The following is a 13,776-nucleotide window of genomic DNA, read 5'->3' as shown; positions in this document are numbered from 1 at the left end:
CGCGCCGCGGCAATGGGAGCTGGCGCTGGCGCTGGGCGGGCCTGGGCTGGAATTGGGTGGGCCTGGGCCCACCCACGCCCACCCGTAGCTATGCCCCTGGTGTGCAAGAGAATTTAGGTGTGGTTCTTTCTAGAATCGCACACGGGCAGTTGTTAGCAGCTAATTATTCTGTGTTAACGGCTCATTAAGCAATTTAGTTGGGCTTGCATCTCAGGATTACACCCAGATTAGGGCAACCTTTATAGAATCCTGGGGTTGGTGAAACTGCAGGCATGTAAAGACAGGAGGGATGCACATAAATTAAAGTATTCTCTAACTTATGCACATCAGGGACCACTGCCCCCCCCCCCCCCACTCAGGCCGCCATCGTCCCCTGCCCCCTTACCTTCCTGCATCTGCCGGGCACCAAGGTCCGTCTCTGTCTCTCTCCTGCTCCTTTGTGTCGGGACCTGGGTGATTGCATTAAGGAGATCACCTGGTTCCTGGCACACAGGAGCAGAAGAGTGACAGACCAAGGGAGGAGCAGATGCAGGAAGGTAAGGGGGCTGGAGATGGTGGCAGCCTGAGTGGGGGCGGGGCAGTAGATGAGGGTTATATTTTAAATGAATCTAGAAGCCTCAACTACCCCGAGGAGAGTCATGGACTTCTCACCAAACCTCTATGGGGTTACTATCATTGGCTTCAGCTAACGCTGAAAAAACAGCAGTGGAAAACAACTTCACAAGGGAGAAAAAACCACCATTGAAAAAAAAAACAAAACTGTCTTAGCTTATAAATCCCCCCCCCCCCCAAAAAAAAAAAAAAAACTAAACTAAACTTACTGGTAAACAAAATAATTCTGCTGTGATAAAGTTTGATTGGAATGCTATACTGAGCTGGAAGTGTATTGCTGTTTGGGCCCACTGCTTCATTCACTTGCATGTTTGCTGCAACCCAATACAGTCCAAGGCGTCCCAAACTTTCAAAGCTACTAACCCCAAGGGGCCCTTCTTGTTTCGCTGAAGCTGTGTCAGGAGGAAAAGCACAAATCATTCTGCTGATTTTTTAGGGGGGGATTTATAAGTTAAAGCTGTTTTTTTTCCAACAGTGGTTTTTTCTCCCTTGTGGGGTTGTTTTCCAACACTGTTTTTTCAGCACTGGCTGAAGCAGGTAATAGTAACCCCTTAGAGGTTTGATGAAAAGTCTATGACTCTCCTCGGGGTAGTTGTGGCTTCTAGATTGATTTAATATATAACCCTTATTTGGACCTGCTGTTTACACAATTCATAGAGCAAAAAAGTTTGTTAATTTTTATAAAATTAGCCTCCATAAAAATATGTGTATTTGTTATATTAAGATGATTATTTTAATTGTATGATTATGTATTATGCTTCACTTTGTATCTTGTATTGAATGAAAAGTCAGAATACAAGTTCTGTAATTGAATTTAATACATTCACTTTTATACAGTATCTACTTTATAATACTATGCATGTTCATAAGTAGCTCCATACAGAAGAGTGACACAAGCCTAAACATCACCATCATGTTACTGGACCCAAAGGCTAGAGATTTTACATATTTCATTGCTTGAGGTGGAAAGCAGAAACCAGACATATGGAACAAGTTGACTAATTTATTAAGCACAATGTAAGTAGCTAGCAACTGTGTTTTCAGAAATGCCTTCCGTCCTCTGCCATTCCTCCTTCTTACACAACAGATGAGATCAATGTTATTATGGTGGTAGGACATCTGGCAGTTTAATGTATCTGCCTGCAGCTATGGTGTAAAACAAATGTCTTAGACTGCATGCTGAAGGCTCCAAGGTCAAGGTTAAATTTCAGTAGATCACTATCTGGGTAGTATTTCTGGCAGCTTATATCATCGGCTGCTTCAAGCCAAAATAAAAAGACTAAAAAGTGGCATAAAGCAGCATTTGGATGATTTTCTCACAAAAATGTCCAAATCATTAAGTCCATCAGAAGTTCGTTCAAAACACAAGGGGACATGTCAGGGTGTGTTAATGGTGGACACTCAAGGAAGTTACATGGAAATTCTTTAAAACAAATAGGATGAAATATTTTTTTCACTCAACGAATAGTTAAGCTCTGAAACTCTTTGCCAGAGGATGTAGTAACAGCGGTTAGTGTATTTGGGTTTAAAAAAGGTTTGGACAAGTTCCTGGAGGAGAAGTCCATAGTTTGCTATTGAGACAGACATGGTGAGGTAGCTGCTTGCCCCAGGATTGGTAGCATGGAATGTTGCTAATAATTGGAGTTCTACTACTTGGCCACTCTTTGGAAATGGGATACTGTGCTAGGTGGACCATTGGTCTGACAAAGTATGGCTACTCTTATGTTTTTGTGTATTGCATGGCCAAGTGGCAGGGAGCACTTACTGCCACCCTTTGAGGTGGCAGTAAGGGCTCCTGCTGTAACCTGGTGGTAGCTGGACAGTGCGCGGCAAAGCTCAATTAATGCCAGGTTAGCGCCAGGCTATAAAAAATATTTTTTCTGGTGCTCCGGAAATGGTACACGCTCAAGCCAGAACTACTGCTGGTGGCCGCATTGGACTGGCGGTAGCATGCGGTAAGCCCTCGCTGGGCTTACTGACACTTTGTAAAAGGACCCCATGCTAGTTTTCTGTACTAAAAAGTAAGCGCTTATTTCTATTATAGAATAGGCACCACATAGGTATCCTTCAGGTGCCTGAATGAAGGCACACTTTTCTAGAATTACTCCCTAGAGGAGTATAACTGGGTAGGAAGAAGGATGGAAGGGAAGGGGCCTCTCTTTAGTAAACTGCTTTGGTCTTATTTTCCTCTGTAAAGATATTTTTTATTTTATTTGTTTTCATTTTGCTCACACCTATTTTAGTAGTAGCTCAAGGTGAGTTACATTCAGGTACACTGGATATTTCTCTGTCCCAGGAGGGCTCACAATCTTAGTTTGTACCCGAGGCAATGGAGGGTTAAGTGACTTCCCCAAGATCACAAGGAGCAGCAGTGGGATTTGAACCTACTACCTCTGGATTACAAGACTGGTGCTCTAACCACTAGGCCACTCCTCCACTCCAAAGCTTAGTAACAATGAGTAATGTTTATTTTTTTTGTACTAAATTCCTGCTACATTAGGTGGTCCTGCGGAGCACAATAGATGAAGCATTCTAACAGCTTTTTAGTGACAGTGTTTTTAAGAGTGCTTTTACTATGGGCTTCTTAGCATTTAGAGCGCCCTAAGCTTCAGGAAAAGGGTCCCTTATTTTGTCACTGCTATAAGCATGCCATTTCATATTAGTCAAACGTCAGCATCAGAGGATAGAGGCATATTTCAACAGAACATTTTTCATTCAATGATACCCTATATAACACCCCACTATCATATAACATAAATGCAGAGGCAACTTGAAGTGTAGACAACAGTAAGACAAAAAAAAAAAACCAAAATTGCAGTTATTTCATTTGTGGATACTGCAGAGTATTTGGTGGACTTCTTTATTGGATAATCAATTCTGTGAATTTTAAACTAGAATTGAAAGCAAGGGAAAAAGAAAAAATGAAGAAAACTTCAACTAGTATACACAGATCTCATCAAGCTCAGAGAATAATTTCTTTACTCAGCAAGTAACACAACATTTTTGATTACGAAGTAAATAGAATGTGAAAGTTAAGATTAGGGCTCTTCTTTTAAAGGAAATGGATATACAGTTCAAGAAATTGCATGTCAATTTCCTTCCCCCCTCTTGGGAAAAGCTTCTAGGTCTATGCTTCACTCTCTCTAAATCCCATTACAAATACATACTATTAGGGCCAGATTCACATTCCAAGGAATACCATAGTAAACAAGTCTGAAAAACTGGCTGTTTAAAAGAATAGTATTCTAAATAAATTGGTTTGGATCGTTTAGATCCTAAGAAATTATATAACTGATTCTCTGCTGACTGTTGATGGTCTCATTTCTAATAATGAGACCATATTCTCTACTTCAACTGAGTTAGCTCTATATTTTAAGAATAAAGTGGAAGGTATTCAGTCTGAGTTACTGGCTAAAAATCAGTATCCTACATTGGGAGATTCAGATCCTTTGGCTTGTCCTGTTGATCGCTTATGTTGTCGGTTTGACTTGCCGTTACTTAATGATATTAAACAACAACTATTCGGGTATGACTATTCTAGACCCTTGTCCAGTTTATCTAATGAAATTTATTTCCCCATCATTTCTTTTGTTATCTCAGATTAGATAAATAGTCATCTGGCTACTGGCATCCCCCCCCCCCCCCCCCCCCCCACTGGAGGCAAAATTGTTTTGACAACTATACCAAAGAATAAAAAGGGTGATGATGTCCATGATGTTGCCTGATTATCATCCGGTTGCCTTGACTCCCTTTTTGATAAAAATTATGGAAGGATGGGTTACCAGTTAATTGGTCTCTTACTTAGATAAATTTCAGCGACTTCATATCTTCCAGTCTGGGTTCCGAAAAGGGTTCAGTACAGAAACAGTGGTGGGCTCACTTATTGCTCTTAGCAATCAGATGTTGAGTCAGGGGTGTTGTTCTTTAATAATACAATTTGATCTTACCAGTGCCTTTGACTTAACTAACCATCAATCATTGCTGTATATATCTTGCATGAATTTGGAATTCAAGACAGGATTCTCAGTTGGTTTCAGGGGTTTTTTTTTTAGACACAAGATCTTATATGGTCAAAATGAGAGGGGAACTATACTTTGGGGGCCCGCTGTGGTGTTCCTCAAGGCTCACCTCCCTCTCCCACTGTATTCAACATTTTGATGCAGTCTTTAGGGGTAGTTCTAGAGAAGAACAATATTCAGTCATATGTTTAAGCTCATGACATTACTGTTTTCCTTCCACTCTCTAAGACTGAATATGATACTCAATTGAAATTATTGCATTGTCTGGAATTAATAGAGAATTAGGTTACCTCTCATAAATTGAAATTGAATAAAACTAAGACAAAATTTCATTGGATCAGGAAACCAGATTTGCAGGATATGTACCTGACTTTACAGCTATCAGATTTGAATTATAAATTGAACGGTTCTTCCTGAATCCTTGGAATGGAAATGGACAGTAATATTATTTTGTTAGGGACCCTTTTACCAGAGGCTTAGCCAGACCTAAGATTTTGGGTGGGCCACTGGGGAAACTGGGTGGGTATATGTAATCGCCACATCCCATCTCCCCCAACTCAAACCTTTAAATACCTGAGCTGACAGGGATCCCCAAGCCCCCACCAGCTGGAAACCTCCTTGAATGTGACCAAGACTTTCTTCAACACAGTTTCACAGTCGGCAGCAGCTCTTCATAGGCACCCAACACTGGCACCCAGTGCATGCTCAGTTGTCCTGTGCATGCGTGTAAACCAAGCATGCACTGAGTGCCAGTGTTGAGAGGCAAAAGAGAACTGTCGCCAGCTATAAAGCACACCAGTATTAAATATAAAACCTTTTATTTTTTAATGTCCTGGGCACTGCAGAGCCCATCCCCACCCTAAAACCTGCCTACATTAAATATAAAGTTTTGGGTTTTTTTTTAAAGTTAACCTGGACACCTGAGACCATCCCCACCCAATAACCCACCAACATTTTAAAAATATAAACAACCTTTTTAAATTTTTAACCTGGGTACTTATTGTTGGTGAGTTTATGGAAGAGGGTGGGCTCTCCGGTGCCTAGGGGGAAAAAAGGTATATTTAATTATTAAATATACCTTTTTTCTCCCCTAGGCAGTGAAGAGCCCACTCCCACCCAGAGGCCCACCACCAGCATTACACTCACTGTACATGTTAAAACATTTATTTTACCTGGGCAACTGGGCTTCAGTTTCTCTAATTTGTGTGCAGGTGGTGGCAGATGCAGACTCAGAGAGTACTGCAGCCTGTGCTTGCTTTGATGGGGCTGTGGGCCATGGGATACTGCTGAGGCCTGGCTGGTTGGGGGGGGGGGGGCTTAACTGAAGGCTGATCCAGCAAAGGCCCTGTAACGTCTTCTCCATCCCTGCTTACAGTACACAGTTAAGGAAACCCGGCAGCCGAGCCACAGCACTGGAGGCAGATTTTTCTGTGCACGCCACTGGGGCACGGGGGGGAGGGGAGTAAAGCAAGGCAGGAGCCCTGAAATGGCGAGGCTGACGGGACTCGGCATTGAAAGCAGCAAAACACAGCACTGTAAAATTGAAAACATGAGCTATGTTAGAAACATTTGGCAGTAGACTTCAAATAAAGTAGAAGGAGGTATTTTCAAATTAAAAAGTAAAAACAACTTGAAGATCATTGTATCTAGTCAAAGAGAGGAAGAGTTAATGGAAGTAGTTTTTGTTTTGTTTTGTTTTTTACTGAGAGGGTGGGGAGGAGTGCCATATGCTCAAGACAGTGCAACGGTAGAGTTAGGGGTCCTTTTACTAAGTCACGTAAGCACCTACATGCGCCCAACATGCACCAATTTGGAGTTACCGCCCGGTTACTTCGTGGCCCTTGCGGTAAATTCATTTTTGGCGTGTGTCTGCTATGCACATCTGAAAAATACTTTTTATTTTCTGATGCACTCCAGCTACGCGCGTCAAGGGGCATCCGACGCACGTAGGTCATTACCACTCATTACCGGGTGAGATCTTACCGCTACGTCAATGGCTGGCACGGCAATTTTTATTTTGCCGCATGTCCATTTTCAGCAAAAGTTTTTAAAAAGGCCTTTACAGGCGCACTGAAAAATGGATCTGCGCATTCCCAAAACCCTCGCCTACACTACCGCAGTCCATTTTCCAGCGCACCTTAGTAAAAGGACCCCTAAGTTAGGGATTTAGAGGCCTGTTTACAAAGCTACATTAGGCACTAATGCATACCTAATACAACTTAAAATATTATACCATGGGACGTGCTTAGATATCCTGTAGTAAATGCCAAACCTGTGAGTGCTAACTACGCTGTAAAAAAATATTTTCTTTTTTTTTTAGGGGAGTGGGCATTCCTGAGCTAATCAGTTAGCGCAGTTATATTATGATTTAGTGTAGGAATACTGCATGAGCCCTTACTGCCTACAAAATGGGTGATGGTAAGTGCACGCACAGTAATGGCTACACACTAATGGCAACAGTAGCACATAGCCATTAATATAAGACATAGGAAATCATCCATTTTGCGGCATGCAGTAAAAATGTCTTACTGTGCAGCAAAACCACAAGTAAGGGTGCACCCTTTAGTTTCCCTTTTCATTTGGCATCTCTTTTTTTTATTATTCATTTTGAAGGATAAAATGATGAGTCAGTATTGGGGCTGATTTCTATTCAAAATACTTGTTAGCGATATTGCCAAGAAGTCAAAAGGAACAGTTTGCCCTTTTTTTTGTAGATGACATGAAGATTTGCAATAGAGTGGACACCCTAGAGCAGAGGTTCTCAACCCAGTCTGCAGGACACACCCATCTAGTCAGGTTTTTAGGATACCCACAATGAATATGCATGAGATAGATTTGCATACAATGGGGGTAGTGGATGCAGATTTAGCTAATGCATTCTTTGTGGATATCCTGAAAACCTGACTGGCTAGATGTTTCCCAAGGACTGGGTTGAGAACCCCTGCCCCAGAGAGAGTAGAAAATATGAGAAATGATCTACAAAAACTAGAAGAATGTATTTGGTAATTACATTTAATGCAAAGAAATACAGAGTGATGCACTTAGGAAGTAGAACTCCAAAAGAGCTGTATGTGATGGGGGGGAGAGAGGCTGATATACACGGACCGGGCGAGAGACCTCGGGGTCAGGGTTAGCGTTAGGGGTGGGGGGTAAACAGGGCAGCTGCTCTGGGCCCACAGTTCCAGGAGGTCCGACAGTCTTGGCACCTCTTCACCTTTTTCCCACCACAGTCCATCTCCTCCTCCCTTTCTGATCTTTAAAAATGTATTTCCCTTCTCAGAGGGGCCCCAGCACGGCATCCATTCTCACAAGCTGCCTGCGGCTGCCCCAAAGCTTTCCCTCTCTTTCTCATAATCCCCCCCCCCCTCCTCCCTGTGAAACAATTTCCTGTTTCTACCTGGGCAGATTGTGGCAAGCTTTGGGACAGCCGGAGGCAGCTTGTGAGGATGGCTGCCATGCCAGGGCTGCTATGAGAAGGGAAATAAAAATTGAAAAGAAGACCGCAAGGTGAGTGGAAGGGAGGGAGACAAACTGTAGTGAGGAGAAGGGGAAGAGATGACTGGACTGCATAGTAGCAATGTAGGTGGGGAGATCAGAGAAAGGGGGAACAGGGGCCCCTCCTTAATTTCTGCCCTGGGCCCCACCATGTGTAAAACCGGCCCAGCTTCAGGGATAGTGTCTGAGGATCTCAAGTTGGCAAAATAGTGTGACAAGGCAGTGACCGTAGTCAGAAGGATGCTAGGCTGCACTAAGAGAGGCATAACCAGCAGAACAAAGGAGGTGTGGATGGTCCTGTACAAGTTGTTAGTGAGGCCCCACTATTCTGTTCAGTTTTGAGCACTAAGGACATAAAAAGACTTAAAATGGTTCACAGAAAGGTGAAAAAAATGATATGGAGTTTGTACCAACCAAAAGATGTCTGAGAAGAGACTTGAAGACCCGAATATGCATACTCTAAAGAAAAGGAAGCATAGAGGAGCTATAATACAGATGCTTTATTTATTTATTATGATTTTATTTACTGCCTTTTTGAGGAATTCACTCAAGGCGGTGTACAACGAGAATAAGTCAAACAGAAGCAATAGACAATTATAGCAGTAAAAATATATACTTGAATATATACTTGAAAGATGTATTTATGTGGATTACTTTTAGCATAGAATCATTTATTTATTTATTGGGATTTATTAACTGTCTTTATGAAGAGATTCACCCAAGGCGGTGTACAGCAGGTACAATTTAACATAAAACTTACAATTTTGTTAACAGCATAACAATAGTAAAACAACCAAGAATACACTAAATACAATAGATGAGGTAAACTTGAAAACAGTAAATTGAAATCTGATAACAGAACTACCGTGAAACAGTATCAAAAATATATACAATTAACAGCACTGGAATTCAAATACCAGAGATATAATACAATGTTAGCATAATACTGATACACCTAATAAGCATGCATTAGAACATTCAACTAACATAGATATGATGCTAAAGATGTTCTACAAGACCCTTGTCAGTTAACAGATGGTAGAAACACACCTGTTAATTCTCACTTGTGCAGAGCCTTAGAATATATGTATGTAACTCATCCTATATAACAAAACACACCTCCAACATTCTGAAGCTGACTGCATGGCTGAGGCATTCCTGCTCTCTGTATCCATCTCCTGAATTGACATCACGTACTTCTGGGTTTGTCACAAGCAGAAGTGACCAACCACACGAGGTTTCTTGGCTTCAGAATGTTGGAGGTGCATTCTATTAAATAGGATTGGTCAATTCCTTGAAGCAAAGCCAGAGCTCAGCGTCTCTCTCTCTCACAGTCAATGTCTTTCTCTTACTCTCTCACTCTCACACACTGTCTCTCACATACTCCATGTCTCACACTGTATCACATTCACTCTCTATGTGTCACACAGTCACTCACACACTCTCTTGGTCTCATACACTCAGTCTCACAGACAGTCTGTGTCTCACACACACTCTCTCTCTCGCACACACTGTATCTATGTGAAACACACACTCTCTCTCACACTGTCTCTCACATATGCACTTGCACACACTCTCATTCTCACACACACACTCTCTCATAGACACATTCGCACCCAGACTCACTCTCTCTCTCACACACACACACACACTCGCACATTCACTCTCTCTCTCACACACAGTCACTCTCACATACACTCTCTCAAACATACACACTCCGAGGAAAACCTTGCTAGCGCCCGTTTCATTTGTGTCAGAAACGGGCCTTTTTTACTAGTATGGTTATATTTCTCCTCCTGAAGGAGCCAGAAGATGAAACTTGGACCCATATTGAGTGGGATTAATGGATGTTTGAGTACAAAGTGTTCTTATTCACAAGGGATACTTTTAAAAACTTTTGGGTATTATTTGCTGGAAAATTCTCCAGGATAAGAATATACGAATCAATGCATTCTGAATTAGTGCTGATGCAATTTGCACCATCTGGCATATTCAGTGCCTCATTTGAAATAGAATTAGGCATGGCAGATTCTTTACTGCCCTGTTCTATTACTGGGCATAGGTCATCTTTGCACATGGATGATGTATCTCAGCGGATCTATCCTGTATATGTTTCTTCTAGGATGTTCACAGGCAAACTTTAAAGAAATAGCAGTGACTTCCCCATCTCTTATGGTCATTATTCAAATCATAAATCCTTGTGTGATGGAACTCTGTAGATTTTTTCAGCAGTGCCTTTGTGTTAGCCAAAGAGGATATGCAAGAATTGAAACAATCAGGTAATCTGAAATGTATTCTACTGCTTTCATTTTTCTGTTCTGTTTTGTGGTAACATTACAAACTAATACCAATGAGTTATTTTAGGAACTGACAAACTAGATGCTCATACTAGTGGTATGTATAATGAGATAAATGGAAGGTCAATTTTTATCTAGCCACAGTCGGATAAAGTTAGTCAGAGAAAAGTGAATCAGTGCAGACTGAATATTCATTCTAATGTCAAACAGATAAAGGGGATTGTTTACTAAAATGCATAAAGTTTTGGGCTTAACGTGCTATAATACTGAATTTTAACATGTGGCATGCCCAAAACTAACATTATATCAAGAAGGGGCATTCCTACAGTTTTTATTGCAGATAATGTGTTGAGATTTGGATTAACACATGCTACCTGCCCCAAGTTAATGCAGGAACACTTACTGCCTCCTATTTAAGAGATGCTAAGTGCTTCCACATTAGCCGGCTAGCATGTGGTAAGTATAAAGTGCCAGTTGACTAACACTTCCATGCTCACTCTACAACCATGCCATTCCCCATGATAGAAAAATATAAAAAAAATTCAGTAACATATCGTTTAATATGTGGAAATAAGTAAACTACTGCAATGCCCCTGAGCACAGTCACGCAGTAGCCTGTTTCTGTGTGTTAATCCCACATTGAGGGCTCAACACCCTTTAGTAAAAGGGCCCCAAAGTTACCTGGCTGAACTTCAGGTCTTATACTTGGCCAGCCAGCACTGAATATCACTGTTGGATCGATTAACATTATTCTGTGCCCAAGCAGTGCTCCAGTGCCACCTCCTTTTACCAGGCTAAGGGGCCCTTTTACTAAGCTGCGTATGTGCATATGCGCATCTTACACGTGTCAATTTGGAGTTACCGCTCAGCTACCTAGTGGCTTGGGCAGTATTTTCATTTTTTATGCACATCCACTACGCGGACCGGAAAATAATTTGTATTTTCCTACGCGTGCGGTGGAAACCGGGTGGTAATCATCATTCTACATGCATAGACGATTGCTGCATGGTTACCACATGAGACCTTACCACTAAGTCAATGGGTGGCGGTAAGGTCTCAGACCCAAAATGGACGCGCACCAATTTTTATTTTGCCGCATGCCCTTGTTCGGCAAAAATTTTAAAGAAGGTCTTTTTTACAGGTGCGCTGAAAATTGGATCTGCGTGCGCCCAAAACACGTGCCTACACTAGCGCAGCCCATTTTTCAGCGCACTTTAGTAAAAGGATCCCTAAGTTTTATTTGGGCTATAATTTGCTCACACAAAATGTAGCTAATTAGTGAAGGTGGTGGAATTTGTGAAGAGTTTTTTGGCTAAGAAGACAAATTCAACTGGATAAACCTTTTGAGCACGGACCTCTAAGTGCTTTGTAAGTCACTGTGAGAATCGAACATAACAGACGCCTTATTTTCTTTATCCCTAAATATATACCGTATAAAACATTTGCATATGCAATAAACTATGATTGAGAATCGATGAACCAGCCATCTTAACTAAGATATAAGGTTGAATTGTTTGTAAGAGCACCTTAAATCTAAATTAATTTTGCCTATCTGTTGTCATTCAGCATTTACTATCCAATGTGAACCTATGGCAAAATGATACTGCCCAAGAAAAACTGAATAATGCAGAATTCATAGAGTTTCTGTTGCATTACAAGAGAGAAAGGTCATCCACAGTGGCCATGCCCAATCTAAGGATTTGCTTGCACCAAGAAAATCAAGATATGGAAAAAAATGAACTAAAAACAAAATCATACAGGATTTTATATCTAATATCGCTAATCCTAATAGCCTTTAGGGGCATAATTATCGACATGGGCTACCATTATTTTACCATTAGCTAATGTTATTTTAGCATAAGATTCATACAATGAGACCTAGTTACTAATAACTGGGGTTAACAATAAAATAATACATTTTAATAGTAGGCCACTTTGATAATTTTCCCCCAAATCTCATGCAAAGAGAATAGCATTTTTGATCTGCCCAACTAAACTACTTGATGTTCAGTTTCCTTTAGTAGATGATCTAGACCCACTGCTGTGTGTTCGTATTTATACTGCATTTGTATTTGTAGCATCAATGTGTATTCTAAACTTGTAACCACTTCCTGTTTCATAGGTCACTCCTTGCAAGTGACTCATTTACTCCATTCACAGAGAGACCTTCATGGGTCTTGTTTCAGTCACATGCTTTATCCCTATTGGCTAGTTCCTCGGCCCTTTATCCCTTAGTCTTATCCTATAGACCTCTATGCAAGAATGCAGCTCCATCTTGGCTCATTGTAAGCTGCTCCAGCTCTGTCCCTCTCCTCCACTGAAAAGTACTCTCTTTTAACCAGTTCCTTCAATCTCAGTCCCCCCCTCCCCCATGGCCCTCATAGTCGCTTCAGTTTCCAGTTCAACTTTAAGCCTACCAACATCTCCGACATCTGCAACATCTCCAGCATTAAACAGTCCATTCTGATTCCATCATCTTACCTCCCCCCCCCCCCATACATACACACACATTTCAGACTGCATGTAGTAAGTTCTGTTCTGTTTTTCAGTTGTTGAAAGAAAATTGTTGAAATTTTAGAAAGTCAGTCTCCATTGTGGATTTTGGGGCTGGTTTAGGTGACTGATAAGTGTAATGCCCCTTTGCATGTAAGCTTCTGGGTCCGGGGTCTGAATGGGCTGGAGCCCCTGCGAACAACAGACTCCATCAGACCCCCCACTCACTCACTTGGCACGTGGTGCCTCCACCTGGAGAAAGAAGTGATAGTGGGTAGGGTTACCCTCTTCTCCCCAGAAACTCAAAAGTCAAGGTCCAAAACCCTTGTGGGAAGCAAGGCTGAGAGTTTACATAGGCTGTCTTGAGAGGAGAGTGGTACACTGTCTAGTCCAAAATGACCACTCCATAGTCAGCAGCTTTTTATTCAGTTTATTCTTCAACTTGAAACTACAGGAGCATTCCAATCTTTAAATAAGTTGTTCTTCCAATATTCCCTCAGAAGAACTCCTGTATTCTCCTTCCTTAAGGTATATTTTGCAAGGTACTCTGAAAGAGGATTTTTTCACACTTTGTACAGCTCCAGCCCATGCCTATCACCAAAGATAGTGTTCCAAAGGCTCTGCTCCTCTCTATGTTTCAAGTTCAGACTAGAGACCTGCACAGGAACGAGGTTCCAACGGGAACGGAAGCAGTTCTGCGGGGTTCCCGTGGAAGTATAAACTGCACCTGCACCAACCTCTCATCTACCGAGTACCAAAATCTTTGAGTGCTGTCTCCTCCTCCTCCTCTTCTTCCTTGCTTTAACAGCACAAATGTGGAAAGACTTCCATTAAGGAGGTGGTAGAGACACAAATGATGA

General features: G+C 41.6%; 1 protein-coding gene across 1 annotated transcript in view; it reads left to right on the top strand.

The window, feature by feature from the left end:
- HHLA1 (HERV-H LTR-associating 1) overlaps positions 1-13,776 on the top strand; it is an 87,398-nt gene that overhangs the window by 52,325 nt on the left and 21,297 nt on the right. The window contains exon 9 of the mRNA XM_030189934.1: positions 10,249-10,405. Within this exon, the coding sequence (XP_030045794.1) occupies positions 10,249-10,405 (157 nt within the window). The remainder of the gene's footprint in view (positions 1-10,248; positions 10,406-13,776) is intronic.

The sequence above is a fragment of the Microcaecilia unicolor genome, chromosome 1 (genome assembly GCF_901765095.1).
Source record: "Microcaecilia unicolor chromosome 1, aMicUni1.1, whole genome shotgun sequence".
NCBI classification, from domain to species: domain Eukaryota; kingdom Metazoa; phylum Chordata; class Amphibia; order Gymnophiona; family Siphonopidae; genus Microcaecilia; species Microcaecilia unicolor.
This window is presented reverse-complemented; position numbering and strand designations above follow the sequence as displayed.